The sequence below is a fragment of the Tachyglossus aculeatus genome, chromosome X1 (genome assembly GCF_015852505.1).
Source record: "Tachyglossus aculeatus isolate mTacAcu1 chromosome X1, mTacAcu1.pri, whole genome shotgun sequence".
NCBI lineage: Eukaryota > Metazoa > Chordata > Mammalia > Monotremata > Tachyglossidae > Tachyglossus > Tachyglossus aculeatus.
Window position 1 is genome coordinate 14,891,344 of NC_052101.1, and position 22,022 is coordinate 14,913,365.

Sequence of the window (22,022 nt, forward strand, 5' to 3'; positions counted from 1 at the left end):
GCGGAGCTGGGATTAGAACCCATGACCTCTGACTCCCGAGCCCAGGCTCTTTCCGCCGAGCCACGCTGCTTCAATCCCTTCTAATCCCAGTTCTGCCTCTTTGCAGCTGTGTGACCTAGGGCAAATCTCTTAACTTTTCTGTGCCTCACTTACCTCATCAAAAAAATGGGAATTAAGACTATGGGATAGGAACTGTGTCCAACCTGATGTATCTACCCCAGCGCTTAGTACAGTGCCTGTAACATAAAGCTTAACAGATACCAAAAAAAATAAAAGAAGAAGAAAGAGGCTCTTGCACCCAAAGGTGCAGCTCTAAGGAGAATCCTGGCTCCTCCTCATTCCCTGTACTCAAGTACTATAGAAGAGATTTCTCCCATGTTGTTATCTTTTCCCTGCAATCCCTCTGGGAAGTGGGGACTGGGGCTTGACCATGAAGAATAATAATTATTATTATGGTATTTAAGGGTTTACTATGTGCCAGGCACTATACTAAGCTCTGGAGTGGATACAAGGAAATTGGGTTGGACACATTCCTTTGTCCCACATGGGGCTCATGGTCTCAATCCCCATTTTACAGATGAGGTAACTGAGGCCCAGAGAAGTGAAGTGACTTGCCCAAGGTCATACCACAGACCTGTGGTGGAGCTAGAATTAGAATCCATGCTCTATCCACCACACCATGCTCTGGGTCCCCAAATTACCTAGTAGCCCCAGTTGAAAGGTGTCTGCCAAATGGGGCTCCAGTTTCCTCAGGTGCAGTCAAAGCACTATCGGCCAGGGTGGCTCAGCATCATTATCTGTTTATTTAGCTGAAAAACGGCCAGCTACACCAGTTTCTGCTGCTAAAGTTTATTAGTTTCGTGATTGCAGTCTCTTCTCATCTCAACTTGTACTTCCCAAGCGCTTAGTACAGTGCTCTGCACACAGTAAGCGCTCAATAAATACGATTGATGATGATGATCTCAAGTATGTGCACCTCCTTCTTCTGTGATATCAAGCTGTAGCCTCTTGTCTTCACTATCTCATTCTCCCTTCTTCTCTTCCTCCAGCCCCTTGACAGTGTAGTTTAAATTTGGGAATTCTCTAAATATGAGATTCCCTACCTGCTTGAATAGGGTTGTTCTGTGTCGCCCTTGTACTTGGATTTGTATCCTTCATTTGTGCCACTTCAGCCTCACAGCACTAAGGTGCATATCTAGAATTTATTTTAATGTCTGCCTCCCTTTCTAGACTTAAAGCTCCTTGTGGGCAGGGAACATACCTACCAATTCTGTTACATTGTTCTCTCACAAGCACTTAGGACAGTGCTCTGCATAAAGTAAGCACTCAATAAATAAGATTAATTGTTTGAGTTGAAGAAGCTATGTTCCCATATTTTCTCTCCACATATATCATCTCGAAGATCATTTCACTTGCATTTTTATTTTCTTGCTTGGTTCCTCTGTTTATTCCCTACTTTTTTTCCTTTCTATTTTTGCTTTCGTGAACTTTAGGCCAGCTAGTAAGCTAGTCTGACGTTGGGAGTGAGGAACTGGAAATTTCAGTGTAGATTCAGTCTTGGACCGAATTTGCCCCTTCTTTGGGTTGGGCAGGGAGAATGCTGAAAGTACTCAAGAATGTCAGCCATCCTTTGCTGTCCCGGAAGTAACAAAATGTTGTTACGTTATGTTGTGTGGTAACATAATAGAATTCTACAATAAACGCACATGAAGAGGTTCTTTGCAGAAATCCATAGAATCCTGGGGGAGCAGGGCAGAGACCCCTAAGTTGCCCTCCCATTTCCCGTTAAAATGGGCAACATTTCCAAGCCTGGAAGCTCTGTGTTGGGTGCTGATGCAGAGGGAGATGGAGTGTTAAAAATAAAAGTATCAGGCATAAAGGCAACTGGTGCTTTAGCAGTATTCAGCAAGAGACAGATCAGCTGAAAACCAATTTGATCTGTTCCAAACCAAATAGTGATCATCAATTGTATTTACTGAGCATTTACTGTGCACAGGGCACTGTACTAAGTACTTCATAATAACAATAATGATGGTATTTGTTAACTGCTTACTATGTGCAAAACACTGTTCTAAGCGCTGGGGAGGTTACAAGGTGATCAGGTTGTCCCACGGGGCCCACAGTCTTAATCCCCATTTTACAGATGAGGGAACTGAGGCCCAGAGAAGTTAAGTGACTTGCCCAAAGTCACAAAGCTGACAGCTGGCAGAGCCGGGATTTGAACCCTTGACCTCTGACTCCAAAGCCCAGGCTCTTTCCACTGAGCCACACTGCTTCCCCGACTTGGGAGAATACAATTTAACAAAGTTGGTAGACACATTCCCTGCCCACGAGCTTACAATAATTGAGGTATTTGCCCTCTGGACTGTAAGCTCATTGTGGGCAGGGAATGTGTCTGTTTCATTGTTATATTGTACTCTCCCAGGCACTTAGTAAAGTGTTCTGCAGCATGCCATAGTGGATAGAGCACGGGCCTCAGAGTCAGAAGGCCATGGGTTCTAATCCCAGCTTTTCCACTTGTCTGCTGTGTGACCTTGGGCAAGTCACTTCAATTCTCTGGGCCTCAGCTCATTGGCAAAATGGGGATTGAGATTATGAGCCCCACATGGGACAGGGACTGTGTCCAACCCAATTTGCTTCTAACCACCCCAGCGCTTACTGCAGTGCCTGGTACATAGTAAGCGCTTAAGAAAAAAAATACCATCATCATCATAGTAAGCGCTCAGTAAATACCATTGATGAGCAGTTACTGAGTCTGAAGGGACAGCTTGCATCCCCTTCCTTCCTCTCCCCCTCGTCCCCCTCTCCATCCCCCCCATCTTACCTCCTTCCCTTCCCCACAGCACCTGTATATATGTATATATGTTTGTACATATTTATTACCCTATTTATTTATTTATTTATTTTGCTTGTACATATCTATTCTATTTATTTTATTTTGTTAGTATGCTTGTTTTTGTTCTCTGTCTCCCCCTTTTAGACTGTGAGCCTACTGTTGGGTAGGGACTGTCTCTATATGTTGCCAATTTGTACTTCCCAAGCGCTTAGTACAGTGCTCTGCACATAGTAAGCGCTCAATAAATACAATTGATGATGATGATCCCGAAGCTTTCTTGGAGCTGGGCCTACAAGTGGCTTACAGTCCTCTTGTTCAAGGCACTGTTCTCATCTTACTTCCTTCATAAAGTCTTTCCCACCTATCCGCCTAGCTCTGCCCGACCTGAGCACTTGGGCATGCCTCGGGTTAGCCGAAATGGATTTGGAATAAGTTTCTGTTGTTCATTTTTATTGTTGTTTAATACCATTTGTCCTGCTTCCCATATGAGATTGTAAAAACTCCTCACGACTGAGTCTTCTATTTCCCAAGCAGTCTCTTACAGCCCTTCGCTGTGCACAATAAAAGTTGGTGACAAATCAAAACGCAATAATGCTTGGTAATAAAACTGAGGCAACCGGTTTGGTGTGGGTTTGTGTTTATGGGATTCTCTGTACAATAATCCATTTTAAATGTTATTGATTTACATTGCAAGATGCTGAGACCAAGTGACAACTTCGTTAAATGGGGTTTGAGCATAAGGGAGTTTGTTTCTGTGGATTTCCATGTGTGGACTGTCAATGTAGTGTTGTCCCCTTGGGCTGTGTTAGATTGAAAACAAGTCTAATGTTGATCATTTTTCTTGAGGGACAGCTTCTAGCTCTAGTTCTCGTCTTCTGGGAAAACCATCTTTTGAAACTGGAAGTTTGGGGGCTTAGGATAGATTGGGGCCTGGTGGAAAGAGCACAGGCCTGGGCATCAGAGGACCTGGGTTCTAATTCTGCCACCTGCATGCTGTATGACCTTGGGCAAGTCTCTTAAACTTCTCTGTGCCTCAGTATCCTCATCTGTAAAATGGGATTCAATACCTGCTTAGACCCTGAGCCACATGTGGGACAGGGACTGCGTCTGACCTGATTATCTTGTAGCTATCCCTACTTACTTAGAGCTGTGTTTGGCATATAATAAGCATTTAACAAATGCTATGAGGATGTTTCTTCTGCTGTCCTGAGTTGGAATATAATTTGTGCTAGTTGGGTAGCCTAGGTGAGGACAAGAATAGAGAAACCCAGATGGAAGGAGAAAGTGGTTGGATTGGGTAACAGGACAGCAAACTGGTGTGTCTGTGGTGTGGAGATTATTGGAGGAGAAAAATCCATCTATCATATTTACTGAGTGCTTACTATGTGCAGAGTTATTACTACCTTTCCAGGGGCTGCATACCCTCCCAAACGTTTAGGGCAGTGCTCAGCACCCAGTAAGCACTCACTGAACACCACTGATTGATTAGGAGTGGGTACTTGGTAACTCCTATTGTGCAGAGCACTGGTCTAAGTGCTTAGGAGAGTACAATACAACAGAATTAGCAACCGTGTACCCTGCCCCAAATGATCTTATAGTCTATGAATAAATAATAAATTTAATATATAATTTAAATAGGTGTACATAATAATAACGATGGCATTTGTTAAGCACTTACTATGTGTCAAGCACTGTTCTGAGCGCTGGGGGGGTGGTACAGGGTAGTCAGGTTGTCCCACGTGGGGCTCACAGTGTTCATCCCCATTTTAGAGATGAGGGAACTGAGGCCCAGAGAAGTGAAGTGACTTGCCCAAGGTCACACAGCAGACAAGGGGCGGAGCCAGGATTAGAACCCACGACCTCTGACTCCCAAGCCCGGGCTTTTCCCACTAACCCACGCTACTTCTCATAATGACTCTAGAAAGGAGAAAAAAAGCTAACTGGAAGGAGTGCGTGAGAAGAGACAAAAGACGGGGAGAATGCGTTGCGGCATAAAGCAGAGGGGCAGCAATTCTGATTTTACCTTTAATCTGGACATGTCCAGCCTAGTCCCTGTTGCAAGAGGAACAGGGAATTAGTCGATCATCATCAGTGGGATTTATTTAGAACATACTGTGTACAGAGCACTGTTCTAAGCACTTGGGAGAGTAGAATACAGCAGAGTTGGTAGACAAAATTCGAGGTGGGCTTTTATAGTGGGTGAGGAGAGTGAATCCTGTCTTCATCCTTAAGGAGGGAGGGCTAAGCCAAAGGCAGGACTGGTGGCCAGTTTGAACAGCGATTCTGCATCAAGCGCTTAGTACAGTGCTCAAGCGCTCAGTACAGTGCTCTGCACATAGTAAGCGCTCAATAAATACGATTGATGATTACACCCAGCAGCCACTGATGGACCTCCCCAAACTTCGCTAGCAGTCAAATTGAACAAAAGTTACCCACTCCTAAGCAATCAGTGGTGTTCATTTTTTTTTGGATGGCATTTATTAAGCACTTACTGTGTGCAATGTACTGTTCTAAGCGTTGGCGAGGTTACAAGGTGATCAGGTTGTCCCACAGGGGGCTCACAGTCTTAGTCCCCATTTTACAGATGAGGGAACTGAGGCACAGAGAAGTTAAGTGGCTTGCCCAAAGTCACACAGCTGACAATTGGCAGAGCGCTTACTGGGTGCTGAGCACTGTCCTAAGCATTTGGGGGAGTAGGCAGCCCCTGGAAAGGTAGTAATAATTTGTTATTTGGGATTTGTTAAGTGCTTACTATGTGCCAGGCAGTGTACTAAGCTTGGGGTGGACATAAGCAAATCGGGTTGCACACAATCCCTGTCCCTTGTGGGGCTCACAGTCTCAATCCCCATTTGACAGATGAGGTAACTGAGGTATGGGGAAGTGAAGTGACTTGCCCAAGGTCACACTGCAAACTCGTGGTAGAGCTGGGATTAGAACCCATGACCTTTGGACTCCCAGGGCCGTGCTCTATCTGCTACGTCATGCTGCTTCCCACGACAAACCTGTCTACATGTTTTGTCACCTGTATATACGTATATATGTTTGTACATATTTATTACTCTATTTATTTTACTTATACATATCTATTCTATTTATTTTGTTAATATGTGTGGTTTTGTTCTCTGTCTCCCCCTTCTAGACTGTGAGCCCACTGTTGGGTAGGGACTCTCTATATGTTGCCAACTTGTACTTCCCAAGCGCTTAGTACAGTGCTCTGCACACAGTAAGTGCTCAATAAATACAATTGATTGATTGATTGTCTGTCTCCCCCTCCTAGCCTGTGAGCCCATTGTTGGGTAGGGACCAGCTCTATATTTTGCCGACTTGTACTTCCCAAGCGCTTAGTCCAGTGCTCTGCACACAGTAAGTGCTCAATAAATAGGATTGATGAATGAATGAATGACAAAGTCCTTTGCCCAGAGGGTCCAGGTGGTGCCCCATTGGGTGTAGAGAATGGTGGTTGGGGAGGAAAGGGGAAGGAGAGGCAGGTGAGGCAAAATCATTTTGTCCTTTCAGTGCTTATGGTACTTGTACCCTCAGAAATGAGAGGGCATTGATAGTAATAATAACAGTGGTATTTGTTAAGCGCTTACCCTGAACTAGATGCTGGGGTAGATACAAGATAATCAGGTCAGACACAGTCCCTGTCCCATGTGGGAAATGTGTCTTCTTGCTTGTTTTTTCAATCATCCTTCCAAAAGCCCTTTAGACAAATCAACTTAGGCCTATCGGTCCAGAACCTGAAAGGAGTGAGGCTCTGCATAATAATTCAAGTTGAGAAAACAGGAATTTCAATAAAAAATGCATAGCTACTCACCAAAACCAGTCGAGCGTTCTTATCCAGGATGTGATGGTCACTGCTGTAGTTTCCTCTGCTTTACTTATTTTGGGGGATTTATCCGTGCTTCAGTACAGCCACCCAAGGATGGGCAAAGAAGGGAAAACTCGGATCTTTTTTATTGTGTTGCTTCCTACTGTCCGTTCCAAACACTCTGCTAAGCAGTTGGGTAGATCAGTCAATGGTATTTATTGAGATTTTAGTATGTACAGAGCACAGTCCGAAATGGGAGGCTCACAATCAAAGAAATAGGGAGAAGTAAGAACTTTGGGTGCCAATTTTTCATTTTGAGCAGAAGGGTGAAAAGGGAGCAGAGATTCTAAGAGAGATTAGGACTGGGATGGGGCAGGCCTTCACTCTGAGGCCCAAAAGCTGCCATCTGGGGTGTTTACTGCCCTTAATCAAACATATTCATTGAGTGCTCTCAGTGTGCAGAGCACTGTACTAAGCACTTGGGAGAGTACAGTATAATATAGTTGGTAGATAGGTTCCCTGCCCACAGTGAGAGCTTGTTTAGAAATTCTCAGGTTTTGTCAGAGAGCTGGGATTAGCAAGAAAGGGAGTCCATCTCCAAAAACTGTGGAGGCCATTGCCCCCATGGAGCCAGGCCCCTGTGGCACAGAGAGGTTAAGTGAGGTATCCATCATCACACAGCCAGCTATTGGCAGACCTGGGATCTGGTGAAAGATTTGGTAGGAGGTGCTCCAAAAAAGATTGACTACAATATGGCTGGATTATAATTATTATTAGTAGTAGTAATAATAATAATAGTGGTATTTATTCATTCATTCATTCAATCATGTTTATTGAGCGCTTACTGTGTGCAGAGCACTTGGGAAGTACAAGTTTGCAACATATAGAGTCGGTCCCTACCCAACAGCAGACTCACAGTCTAGAAGGGGGAGACAGACAACAAAACAAAACATATAAACCAAATAAAATAAATAGAATAAATATGTACAAGTAAAATAAATAAATAAATAGAGCAATAAATATGTACAAACATATATACATATATACTGTACAGGTGCTGTGGGGAGGAGGTAAGGCGGGGGGGGATGGGGAGGGGGAGTAGGGGGAGAGGAAGGAGGGGGCTCAGTACTTATTAAGACCTTACTATGTGCCGAGCACTATAGAAGCAGCGTGGCTCAGTGGAAGGAGCATAGGTTTGGGAGTCAGAGGTCTTGAGTTCCAGTCCCAGATCTGCCCTTGTCAGCTGTGTGACTTTGGGCAAGTCAGTTAACTTCTCTGGGCCTCAGTTCCCTCATCTGTAAAATGGGGATTTAGACTGTGAGCCTCACGTGGAACAACCTGATCACCTTGTAGCCTCCCCAGCACTTAGAACAGTAAGTGCTTAACAAATTCCATTATCATTATTATTATTGTACACGCTCGAATTGATCCAAGACATGGTCCATCTCCCACACAGGGCTCAGAGTCTCACTGGGGAGAGAGAATAGGAATGTAATCCCCACTTTACAGATGAGGAAGTTGAGGCACAGAGAAGTGAAGTTACTTGCCCAAGATCGCACAGCCGGCAGGTCCTCTAACTCCCGGGCCCATGCGCTTTCCTGTGGGTTTCATTTAATCACGCTATCAGTACCACCGTTGCCATGGGTGATCAAGAGCGGTCTGCGTTTCTGAAGAGCCCCATTCAGTAACAAGTGTTTTGCCGCCACCCATTATGGACTGCATTCTCCTTTTCAGAAGAGAAGCCAGACTGTTCCAAAGCCCGTTGTGAAGTCCAGTTTTCTCCCCGCTGCCCGGAGGACTCCATTCTCATCGAAGGCTATGCCCCACCCGGCGAATGCTGTCCGTTACCGAGCCGTTGCGTGTGCAACCCGGCGGGCTGCTTGAGGAAAGTTTGCCAGCCCGGGTACCTGAACATCTTGGTGTCCAAAGCATCAGGGAAGCCGGGAGAGTGCTGTGACCTTTATGAATGCAAACCAGGTATCTTGTTTTCTCGCCTCTTGCAAGTTATAAAAATCTGCTTTAGCAGGGGAGCTCATTGGAGTGGTGCATTTTGGTTCTGAGAAGTTTACTCGACGGGCAAGCGCGTGAAAACTTTTCGCTGCAGGTTTGGTGATGTTTCTAATGTTCTATACGGGAGGCCCTTTCCTCTGAAAAATTCAGGGCTGGCACTTAAAGGCACTGAATTTCAATTTCTTTTTATTGAATGATAAAATGATCCATCAGAGCACATTAATAATAACTTCCTTTGTTGCTTTGAAACTGGCAGGTAGCATTTTGGGGTCCATATTGATGGATAATTCATTGTGGAACCCAAATGTCCCTTTCTTTTGAAAGGAAACACCATCTCCTTTGTATCCCAAGAACTTTCACTTTGGGAAAGAGGTTTCCCAACATCAGAGCTGTTATGATCTGCTCCCACTTCTTCCTTCACAACATTTCTACACTCCATCCCTACACCAAAACCCCTTGTTTGTGTTTTGCTCATCTTCTACCTGGCGTGGTGTGACCTCCTTATTATGTACCCTCTTCATCCAGCTTATCTTCCTACCAGGTAAGCATAAATAATGGGCAAAATCATTTCCATTACCTTGTCTACGTACTTCCCCCCACAAAGTCTGCTCCAGGCCTTACATGTCATTTTCCACATTGCATTCAAACTTACCACATTTGGATTTAAATCTCTCTACGATGTGCCCATGTCTTCATTATCTCACTCCTCTCTGCAGAGGAAAAACTGGATGTGGGGTGGGGGGATAACAAGGAGGCTGCCCAAACATCCATTTGTTTTGGAAGTGGGCCTATCCTCCGTCCTTTGATCCATACACTGCAGAGGTAGCGTGGCCGAGGGGAAAGAGCATTGGCCTGTGAATCAGAGGACGTGGGTTCTAATCCCGGCTCTGCCAGTTGCTTGCTGCCTCTGACCTTGGGCAAGTCCCTTTTCTTCTCCGTTCCTCAGTTTCCTCAACTGTAAAATGGGGATTAATTCCTGTTCTCCCTCCAACTTAGACTGTGAGCCCCAGGTGGGGCAGGGATTGTGTCCAACCTAATTAACCTGTAGTTGCCCCAGTGATTTGAACAGTGTTGGACACATAGTGAGCGCTTAGCAAAGAGTATAAGAAAATAAAATAAAAACTATGGCTAAGCTTGCTCCTATGGGCATACTTCTGGTGTGGCTCCCAAAGCAGCCCCACTTTTGGATTTGGTGCTCCAAAGCATCAGGTGTTCATTCACTCAATTGTATTTATAATAATTATGGTGTTTTGTTAAGCACTTATTATGTGCCAGGCACAGCACTAAGCACTGGTGGAAAGAGCACGGGCTTTGGAGTCAGAGGTCATGGGTTCAAATCCTGGCTCTGCCAACCGTCAGGTTTGTGACTTTGGGCAAGTCACTTAACTTCTCTGTGCCTCATCTGTAAAATGGGGATTAAAACTGTGAGCCCCCCATGGGACAACCTGATCACCTTGTAACCTCCCCAGCGCTTAGAACAGTGCTTTGCATATAGTAAGCGCTTAACAAACACCATCATTATTATTATTATTATTATTGTGTGAGAAGCAGCCTGGCTTAGTGGAAAGAGCACGGGCTTGGGAGTCATAGGTCGTGAGTTCTAATCCTGACTCTTCCACTTGTGAGCTGAGTGACTTTGGGCAAGTCACTTAACTTCTCTGTGTCTGTTACCTCATCTGTAAAATGGGGACGAAGACTGTGAGCCCCACGTGGGACAACCTGATTACCCTGTATTTTCCCCAGCGCTTAGAACAGTGCTTGGCACATAGTAAGCGCTTAACAAATGTCATCATTATTATTATTATTATTATTATTACAAGCAAATCAGGTTGGACGCAGTCCCTGTTCCACAAAGGGCTCACAGTCTTAGTCCCCATTTTACAGATGAGGTAACTGAAGCGCAGTGAAGTGACTTGCCCAAGGCCACACAGCAGACAGGTGGCGGAACCGGGATTAGAACCCCTGACCTTCTCACTCCCAGACCCATGCTCTATCCACTAGGCCACACTGCTTCCCCGCATACTGTGTGCAATTCCCAGTGGGCATGTACTCCGCCTGGGACATTGCTTCCCAGGAATACCTGGAGCTTTGTCCCAGCCTTTCCCAAAGTTCCTTTCATACTCCCTAACATCAGAGAAACTTATCCTAGGGAAATTTCTCTGTGAATGCACTTCTGCCTTGCTTCCCTTCCAAGGATTCAAAACTACAGTCTGACTTCATAATATTGATTATTCAAAAAGTGCCAGTGCAAGAAGTAGGTGGAGAGACTTTTTTGTCATACTTGTTAAACGTTTCTATTTGCCAGGCCCTGTTCTAAGCACTGGGGTGGATACAAGCTAATTGGGTTGTATGTCCATGTCCCACAGTCGTAAACCCAGTTTTACAGATGAGGTAAGTGAGGCCCAGACAACTGACTGGCCCAAGGTTATACAGCAGGCAAGTAGACACACAATAGGCTGAAACGAGGAGGTGGGAGAGTGGGCATTTGACTTGGGGATCGTGATATATGACGTTTTAAACGGGTGAGGAGCTGCACTACTCCAAGGGCTTCATCTTTGTGTTTCCCTTTTTTAAGTTTTCAGCGTCGACTGCAGCACGGTGGAGTGTCCGACCATCCAGCAGGTTGTTTGTCCCCTGGATAGCTACGAAACCCAAGTTAGACTGACAGCGGATGGCTGCTGTGCCCTCCCAACGAGGTTTGTGTGTTGCTTTTTTACATTTTCCCCCTTGTCTCAGAGATAGCGCTATTCAAATCTGAATCAATCCATCACTCATATTTATTGAACGCTTCCTATATGCAGAGCGCTATACTAAGCGCTTGAGAGAGTACAATATGACAGAATCGGTTGACATGTTCTTGCCCACAACGAGCGTATGGTCTGGGGGGACAAAGACAGGACAATTCCCCACGTGTTTTCTTCCCTGCAAACATGTAATTTGTCTATTTTTCTTGGGGAGATATTTATGTCAATTAATCAATCATATTTATTGCACTTTTACTGTGTGCAGAGTCCTGTGCTATGTGTTTGGGAGGGTATAATATGACAGACACATTCCCTGCCCACAGTGAGCTTACAGTCTAGAGAGGAAGACAGACTGAGGGAGCAAATTAGAGAGACGCAGAAGGGAGTAGGTGAAAAGGAAATGAGGGCTTAGTTAGGGGAGGCGTCTGGGAGGCTATATATATATTTAGATGTGGTTTTGAACATACATACTCCATAATTTCATAGGTGATCCAAGGATTTAATGAAGTTGCTACTCATTACTGTTCTCCAATACTATATGAGGAGTGGGTCTGTACTTTGAGAAACCAAGAACTTTGAAATTGACTTGTACACATGTACGTGCAGCTAAATTGTTGTGTCCATTGAACTGTGTGTATGCTTTGACTATAATTCTCTTGAAAGTAGAAATTTTTTTGAGAACTAGTACAATTCATTAGGAGTTTGAGACCTTTCACGTTTTAAGTTGAGAATGGAAGAGCTGGAAGACTTCCCAAAATCCAGTTTGTGACTAAAGGGAGATTCTAGGGTCTAGCATTATCATTCCGTTGTATTTATTGAGTGTTTACTGTGCGCACAGCACTGTACTAAGCACTTGGGAGAGTACAATATAACAATAAACAGACTCATTCCCTTCCTACAAAGAGCTTTCAGGCAATATTCAGTGAAGCTGACCCCTGGCATGAAGGAGAAAACAGTGGTTGTTGCTTCAGCGTGAAAGAAAATTTGTTGATGTTTTTGAATCCCATTAATGTGCTAAACAACACACAGAACACACTGACTCCGTGGTCTGCTGTGTTAAAACGTGATCGACAAACTATTATTCCTTTTCTTGACAACGGGGACTTCCCCATCTTTTCTTTAAATTTTAATAATTGCTGAACAAGAGCAGTGAGGTGGTATTTGAGGGGTTTTTTTGAGGGGGGAGCATTATGGTATGTTTAAAATGATTACTACATGCCAGACACTGGGGTAGATACCAAATAATCAGGTTGGGCACAGTCCATATCCACAATTGAGCTCACAATCTTAATCCCCATTTTGCAGATGAGGTAACTGAGGCACAGAGAAGTGAAATGATTTGTCCAAGGTCACACAGCAAGCAGCTGGTGTGAGTAGACCCCAGGTCCTCTGACTCACAGGTCTGCGCTCTTTCCACTAGGCCACACTGCCTCTCCCGTGGTGGTGCCATTTTTTGTCAGGAATATTTAGGGTGGATAGCAGGTAGTGTCCCTTTTAATTAGGGCTGATTTCATTGATGAGGTGTTCCGTGATTTGTTTGGATCCCACCCATCTCCCTCCTAAATTCCTGAAATAAATTATCTTAGGTTTGTGGAAGTTCAGCATGTACTTAGAGCTGGAACATAACCAAGATTCTGTTGGATCCAACTTTATCAACTTGCCCTGTATGTTACGTGGATCATAATAGATGAAATAGGATTTATCAGGATCAGTGGTCTTGCATTTCTTCCACTCATTTACCAAGAAAACCAATTCTCCTTTCAGAGACGTTTTATTCTTTATCAGGAGAAGAGGATAGGGCCAGTACAGGATGTGCCTTATCGAATTCAGCCACTTGATATCCCTGCATAGACTTCAAAATAGAATAGCAGGACCCATACTGTTAAAAATCAGTCCAGGCTTGGAAGCAGCGTGGCTTAGTGGGAAGAGTACAGGCCTGGAAATCAGAGGAACTGGGCTCTAATCCTGGTTCCACCACTTGCTTGGTGAGTGACCTTGGACCTTGACCAGGCAGAAACTCCTCACCCTGGGCTTCAAGGCTGTCCATCACCTCGCCCCCTCCTACCTCACCTCCCTTCTCTCCTTCTACAGCCCAGTCCGCAGCCTCCGCTCCTCCACCGCTGATCTCCTCACTGTACCTCGCTCTCGCCTGTCCCGCCATCGACCCCCGGCCCACGTCATCCCCCGGGCCTGGAATGCCCTCCCACTGCCCATCCGCCAAGCTAGCTCTCTTCCTCCCTTCAAGGCCCTGCTGAGAGCTCACCTCCTCCAGGAGGCCTTCCCAGACTGAGCCCCTTCTTTCCTCTCCCCCTCGTCCCCCTCTCCATCCCCTCCACCTTACCTCCTTCCCTTCCCCACAGCACCTGTATATATGTATATATGTTTGTACATATTTTTTACTCTATTTATTTATTTATTTATTTTATTTGTACATATCTATTCTATTTATTCTATTTTGTTAGTATGTTTGGTTTTGTTCTCTGTCTCCCCCTTTTAGACTGTGAGCCCACTGTTGGGTAGGGACTGTCTCTATATGTTGCCAATTTGTACTTCCCAAGCGCTTAGTACAGTGCTCTGCACATAGTAAGCGCTCAATAAATATGATTGATGATGATGATGATAAGTCACTTAACTTTTCTGTGCCTTAGTTTCTCATTTATAAAATGGGGACTCAATACCTGTTCTGTCTCCTTCCCTAGACTATGAGGCCTATGTGGGAATGGACTGTGTCCGATCTCCTTATATTGACCCCAGTGCTTAGAAACTGTTTAAATACAACAAATTAAATTGTGTAACAATGGTGGCATTTGTTGAGTACCATGTACAGTGCCATGTAATAATAATAATAATGATGGTATTTATTAAGCATTCATTATATGCAAAGCACTATTCTAAGCACTGGGGAGATATAAGGTGATCAGGTTGTCCCATGTGGGGCTCACAATCTTAATCCCCATTTTACAGATGAGGTAACTGAGGCACAGAGAAGTTAAATGACTTGCCCAAAGTCACACACCCGATAAGTGGCAGAGCCGGGGTACTGTACTATACTAAGCACTGGGATGGATGCAAGCAAATTGGGTTGGACACAGTCCTTGTCCCACATGGGGCTCTGAGTCTTAATCTGAGGTAGCTGAGGTACAGAGAAGTTAACCGACTTGCCCAAGGTCACACAGCAGACAAGCAGCAGCGCTGGGATTAGAACCCACGTCCTTCTGCTTTCCAGGCCCATACATCATAATAATAATAATAATAATAATAATAATGTTAAGTGCTTACTATGTGCCAAGCAATGTTTTAAGTGCTGGGGTAGATACAAGGTAATCAGGTTGTCCCACGTGGAGCTCACAGTCTTCATCCCCATTTTACAGATGGGGGAACTGAGGCCCAGAAAAGTTAAGTGACTTGCCCAAGGTCACACAGCAGACAAGTGGTGGAGCTGGGATTAGAACTCATGTCCTCTGACTTCCAAACCCGGGCTCTTGCCACTAAGCCGTGCTGCTTCTCACTGGACAACACTGCAACTCTTTAGAGTCTCTGCAGTTATAGATTCTTAAGGATTTTGTTCTCCTCTTAGGAAGGTAAGATGATGAATATGGGAAAGTTGTGTCCTGGGTACCATTAAACAGAGCTGTCTAAACGTGTAAAAACCTCAGTTCAGTAGAGCTCAGTGATTTTTCAGCACTTTTTTGACACTGTATTCTTGAAAATTCAGATGCCTGTCGCACATCCAGCCCCCATTCTCTCTGTCTCTACACCCACACACAAACACACACTCTCTCTCTCTATCTGAATGTGTCTGTTATATTGCTGTTGTGCTCTCCCAAGCACTTGAGTACAGTGTTGTGCACACAGTAACACTCAATAAATATGGTTTATTGATTCTCTCTCTCTCTCTTTCTCTCTCTCCTTGGAGGAGGTGGCAGTGGTGGCCAGTATAGGGGCGATTGCTTTTCTAACTTGGTACTACTGCTGCTTTGTTTCAGGTCTTCCCAGAGTACATGTTGTCAGGAGCCCAGCATAAAGGTAGCAGATGCCCTTGGAAAGTTTGTATTTCTAACCAAAAGCCCCTGTTCAGAGACGATGAATCAGTAGTGAGATTTTTGTCCCTCTGTCTGGATTTGGCGGAAAAAAACGCCAACTGAGGGAGAATCCAGAAAAGATCCAGAAGTCTTAGGGTGTCCCAATATTCAAACACATGAGCGATATCACCTCTTAAAAAAAAAAAGAGTGGGCATGTATTTTGAATTTTACTTTACAAGACTACCGTAAATGGGAGCACTCTAAAGTGATCTTCCTGCTTGTACTCGTTAAGCGATTTCTGAGTGCCAAGCGCTGTACTAAGCTCTGGGCTAGAAAAAGGATGCAGAATATCCCCTGAATGGCATTATATAGCTACTTGCCAATGCCCTTCAGCTTAACTTAAAAGGGATATAAGGAACTTGGAGAGGATCCATAGAAGAGGAACCGAAATGATTTAAAAGGTTGAAAGAAGGGATCTAGGAGACAAGGTTAAAGGAATTTCAATTCTTTATTCTGGAGAGGAAAAAAGATATCGATGTTGCATTTTTGAAGTTTGTGAAGTGTTGACCAGCTGGACCTTATTTACAAGGGCATTCGAAGAGGAAGTGACTCAACTACAACAACAGGAACCCACTCTGAGATTCAAGGATATGAGGTTTGGGAGACTCGAATACAGTTTCACGGGCAGCTGTATCTCCTGCTCCCCTCAGAGATTGAATAGGCAGCTCTCTCCCACTCATCCCAACTGTCTGGGGAGGGATAAGGGAAGTCCTGCTTGGAAACCAAAGGCAGGCTGTGAGTCTTTGTCACTGAGACTGCCCTGTGTACACAGTGTGTGGTTTTGGCAATCTCATGGCTATTACTGCTACTCTGTGTGAATCTCCAGCTGCTCTGATCATCTGTCAACCTCGCTTTCCAGTCCCCTCCCTTGATGCCTCTAGGTCACACAGCTGGCCTGTGGTTTCAACTACTTCCTTAACTCTCCGTCACCTCCTCCACCTCTAGAGACTCTGCTCCATTTCTCGGATGCCCTTGTTCATCTCTTCTATTGACTTTTCCTCGCCCTTCCCTGCGTCCCTCTGTCCCTTCTTCAGTCAGCTTGAGATCTTGAGAAACAGCATGGCGTAGTGGATAGAGCATGGGCTTGGCAGTCAGTCGATCACGGGTTCTAATTCCGGCTTCGTCACTTGTCTGATGTGTGACCTTGGATGAGTCCCTTCACTTCTCTGTGTGTCAGTTACTCAGTTACCGCATCTGTAAAATAGGGATTGAGACCGTGTGCCCCACATGGAACAGGGACTGGGTCCAACCCGATTTTGCTTGTATCCACCCCAGGATTTAGTATAGTGCCTGGCACAAAGCACTTAACAAATACCATCACTATTAATTTAAGACTATCATGTCATCTTTCCCAAGTTCCTTCTCGTGTTTCTCAGAGATGGGACTACTCTGGACCATTCCGTTCCTTTTCTTCCGTCAGTCATTGAGACAGTTCAGCTGATACCAGCAATTCCCTTGAGCAGAATAATAATAATAATAATAATAATAACTGTGGTATTGGTTAAGCACTTAACTGTGTATCAGGCACTGTACTAAGCGCTGGAGTGAATGCAAGCAGATTGGGTGGAACATAGTCACTGTCCCACATGGGACTCACAGCCTCAGTCCCCATTTTACAGATGAGGAAACTTAGGCACAGAGAAGTGAAGTAACTTGCCCAAAGTCACACAGCAGACAAATGGCAGTCGGAATTAGAACCCACAACCATCTAACTCCCAGGCTCATAATAATAATGATGGCATTTATTAAGCACGTACTATGTGCAAAGCACTGTTCTAAGCACTGGGGAGGTTACAGGGTGATCAGGTTGTCCCACAGGAGGCTCACAGTCTTCATCCCCATTTTACAGATGAGGGAACTGAGGCCCAGAGAAGTGAAGTGACTTGCCCAAAGTCACCCAGCTGACAAATGGCAGAGCAGGGATTTGAACCCATGATCTCTGACTCCAAAGCTTGGGCTCTTTCCACTACGCCATGCTGTTTCTCTAGAAGCAGAAGCCTCACCTGAAGCGGGTGAGGGTAGGCACTGATGAATGTGGATTTTACAGAGGGCTTCTGATCAGGGCTTAGAAGTGGAAAATGAGGATTGCCTACTGGAGACACGACCATTCCTGTCCGTGGAAGTTCCTCCTCCTGTGCAGAAAAAGTTAAAACAAGAACCAGAGAAACTTGCAAGTCTTGAGCTTAGGTCTGTTGTATTTCTGCATATCAAAGTAGGCAAGATTGATCAGTCAGTAGTAGAGCAGGGCACTGTATTAAGGCCTTGGGAGAGTAATAATAATAATTATAATTATGATATTTGTTAATCAATCAATCGTATTTATTGAGTTCTTAATGTGTGCAAAGCGCTGTACTAAGCACTTGGGAAGTACAAATTGGCAACATATAGAGACAGTCCCTTCCCAGCAGTGGGCTCACAGTCTAAAAGGGGGAGACAGAGAACAAAACCAAACATACTAACAAAATAAAATAAATAGAATAGATATGTACAAGTAAAATAAATAAATAAATAGAGCAATAAATATGTACAAACATATATACACATATACAGGTGCTGTGGGGAAGGGAAGGAGGTAAGATGTGGGGGATAGAGAGGGGGACGAGGGGGAGAGGAAGGAAGGGGCTCACATCGTAAGCATACACTACAACAGAGTCGGTAGACATATATTATTCACTCAATCGTATTTATTGAGCACTTACTGTGTGCAGAGCACTGTACTAAGCGCTTGAGAAGTACAAGTTGGCAACATATAGAGATGGTCCCTACCCAACAACTAATTGTGGCATTTGTTAAGCATTTACTTTGTGCCGGGCACTGTTCTAAATCCTGGGGTAGATACAAGCTAATCGGGTTGGACGCAGTCCCTGTCCCTCATAGGGCTCATAGTCTTAACCCCTGTTTTACAGATGAGGGAACTGAGACACAGAGAAGTTAAGTGACTTGCCCAAGGTCACGCAGCAGACAAACGGCGGAGCAGGGTTTAGAACCCAGTCCTTCTGACTCGGAGGTCCATGCTCTATCCACTAGACCACGCATATTCCTGGCCCCCAAGTGACTTTTAATCTTCCAGGCCAGTGTAGGATGTCATTTTCTAATATCGAGGACTGGATTAAGACCATGTGAAAACGGTATACTTGACCAAAAATAATTACATTTAGGTTTATATTTCTCAACCAAGAAATTCAGCGGGATGCTGGAAATGGGCCACCCGTTGACCTTCTCCTGAGAGAATTTGGATTAGCCGTGTGATTAAGCTTTCTTTCCCTTCAGCAGGAGGTTTCTGCTCCTCTCCTCCTTTAGAAATCGCAGTGTAGCCGTAGCAGGCGCTCAACAAGTATGATTGACTGATTTAGCCAGGCTGATTTGGGGGCCTCTCAAATACCACATTAGCAGTAAGAATCGTTTAGGCAGCTCCGTTATCTTTGGAACTCCCTCTTCCTCAAGAATCCAGTAAACGCAATCTCCCTTCCCCACACACCCAGGGAGTGGAGCTTTCAGACAGTGAAAAAAGCTAATAAACGGGCTGCAGAGGAAACTGCCCCTTGAAAATCTGGAGCCGCCTGTGGGGAACAGAAGCCCGGAATGGCCCAACCCTGCATCTCCCAGCATTCTTCTCGTGCCTTCCCTCAAGTCTCCGAGATAGCGGCCCACAGCTGAAATTTGCTGCTTCTCAAGGAGATAATTCCCGTGTCAGGCTTTAGGGAGTCACCTGAAGGATATAAGCTCAACTTTCCCTGGAACAAAATAACCATTCCCAAACACGCCTAATCCTTCAAACCCATAGCACAGCCACTGCCCTCTCTCACCTGACCTCTTTGATCCAGTGAAAAGCCAAAAATTGTCCAGCTTGAAAAGACCTATTGAACAGTAATCTTCCGTGTTCACTTTCAGACCACCCTTTCCCAGGATAAGTATAATCGATGCTGTTTTCCAGCCATATACATCATTCATTCAATCGTATTTATTGAGCACTTACTGTGTGCAGAGCACTATTCTAAGCGCTTGGGAAGTACAAGTCGGCAACATATAGAGACGGTCCCTACCCAGCAACGGGCTCACAGTCTAGAAGGGGGAGACAGACAACAAAATAAAACAAGGAGACGTGTCAAAATCGTCAGAACAAATAGAATTCAAGCTATATGCACATCATTAACAAAATAAATAGAATAGTAAATATGTACAAGTACAATAGAGTAATAATTCTGTACAAATATATGCAAGTGCTGTGGGGAAGGGAAGGAAGTAGGGCGGGGGGGGATGGGCAGGAGGAAAGGAAAAAGGGGGCTCAGTCTGGGAAGACCTTCTGGAGGAAGTAAGCTCTCAGTAGGGATTTGAAGGGAGGAAGAGAGCTAGCTTGGCGGATGTATGGAGGGAGGGCATTCCAGGGCAGGGGAAGGACGTGGGCCGGGGGTCAACAGCGGAACAGGTGAGAACAGGGTACATTGAGGAGGTTAGCAGCAGAGGAGCGGAGGGTTTTGGGCTGGGCTGTAGAAGGAGAGAAGGGAGGTGAGGTAGGAGGGGGCGAGGTGATGGACAGCCTTGAAGCCGAGAGTGAGGACTTTGTGCTTGATTCGTAGGTTGACAGGCAACCACTGGAGATTTTTGAGGAGGGCTCAGAGGGTGGCATAACATTAGTGATGTAATGACCTCTTGTGGATTATTTTTCCTGCTATCTCTTCCTGTCGTGGCGTGAAATCAGCATGGTGTAGGAGAGAAAAGCCTGATATGGCTTGAATCCCAAATGTCCCGTGCTTTACATAGTTGAGCTGCTACCTCAGCAGCTGACAGGCAACCAGGTTGGTTTGGGAGGTGAAATCTACTCTGCTTCACTCCTCAGTTTCCTTGAGGGGTTAATGAACAATAAAACATACAGAGGTGAATGTCGTCTGTTATGCACTTACTGTGTGCCAGGCACTATCCGAAGCACAGTCCATGTCCCACATGAGTCTCACGGTCTTAATCCCCATTTTTCAGGTGAGGTAACTGAGTCACAGAGAAGTGAAATAGCTTACCTAAGGGCATACAGCAGACAAGTGGCAGAGCTGGGATTAGAACCCAAGTCCACCTGACTCTCAAGCCCGGGCTCCATCCACTAGGCCGTGCTACTTCTCTAATGAAGATTCTTTCTTTTTCCGACTTCCACCAGAAGCTGATCAGGTCCCCGATTCACCCCAGAGGTATATGATGTCCAAGTGGGAGGCCTGGCTCAGAATGAGCAATAGGGCTCTTTCCCAAATATCCAAGGATTTAGAAGCAGGCAGGTTAATTCTGAAATTAATCTGCCTGTTTGAAAATTTAGGTTAATTCTGAAATTAGATACTTGTGTCAGTTGTTGGTGGCCCTGGAATTCTGGAACAAATGTCATCCTCCAGGCCCCTCCACAGAACCAACCTAAATTTTCAAGCTCAAGGGAGCTGCCCGATCTTCCTGGAGACTTTCAGACTCAACTCTATCTGGTCCAAAAGAACCTAGAGATTTTACGCACGTTGCAATGTTTGTCAGACCCGAGATGACCTAGGCTTGAATTGAGCCTTTGGAGATACTTAAAGCTGTTTATGAATAAATTAAATGAAGTTTCCCAGTAACTCCTCTCTTTCGTTTATCAACAACTTCTTTACCTAAGGAACTGGATCTTGAGATTTGCTCCCTGCCAACCTATTTGCCAAGAAACATCAGGAATGAATAATGGATGTATATCAGTTTTTTCACTATTATACACACAAGGAATCGGCCCAAACAGCATCAGTAACCTCAAGCTTAGGGGGCCGTGATCTGTACAAGTGGTGAGGGAGGTTTTATTCTATTAATTTGACTCATTCATAGTTTTCTGAGTAGTTTCAGAATAAGATTCTTTCAGTAATTTGTTTTGTGTCCTAAGGTATATTGTCGGGGGGCGGGGGGGTGGGGGTAAAGGTTTTAGAAAAGCTGATGTGAAATGGGTGAGGTAGCAGTGTACAGTTTCAAGAAGTTGGGACTTTTCTTTTAATGTGCAATCCTCAAAACATAAGCCAAGTTCCCAAGACTTTTCTTGGCTCCAGTCTGTCACTAACCAACTGGCCCTGTTCTCTTCCAGAATTTATTCCCAAATCCTTATCTTGTTTTATGAGTCATTATCTTGAAAATGCTGAAATATTAAAATACCATGTTCTTTACGACTTTAGCAACATAATGGATCTATTTTTATTAGCTCCTGGGACATTCAGGTTGTTGATTGTCCAATTCATTATTTATTTTCATCTAGTATTAATTACAGACCCCCCCTCCACACCCCCAGCTTCCACTGCATTGCCACCACAAGTTGACGGTTATAGGTCAAATAGAGGAGAGGGTAACTAAGCCTATAGTCTTTGCCAGGAAATTGTCCCTGTTTCTGATCCTTCTCCCTACCCCCCCATATTAAGGAACAATAGAGATCATCATCATCATCAATGCTATTTATTGAGTTCTTACTTTGTGCAGAGCACCGTACTAAGCTCTTGGGAGTGTACAACAGAATTGCAGAATTGGCGGACACATTCCCTGCCCTCAGTGAGCTTAC

The 22,022-nt window shown here is 44.8% G+C and overlaps 1 protein-coding gene across 1 annotated transcript in view; it reads left to right on the top strand.

Moving 5' to 3' along the window:
* The window catches only part of CRIM1 (cysteine rich transmembrane BMP regulator 1), a 227,383-nt gene that overhangs the window by 116,176 nt on the left and 89,185 nt on the right, over positions 1-22,022 (top strand). Inside the window, exons 6-7 of the mRNA XM_038771661.1 lie at positions 8,382-8,624; positions 11,233-11,353. Of these exons, the coding sequence (XP_038627589.1) occupies positions 8,382-8,624; positions 11,233-11,353 (364 nt within the window). The remainder of the gene's footprint in view (positions 1-8,381; positions 8,625-11,232; positions 11,354-22,022) is intronic.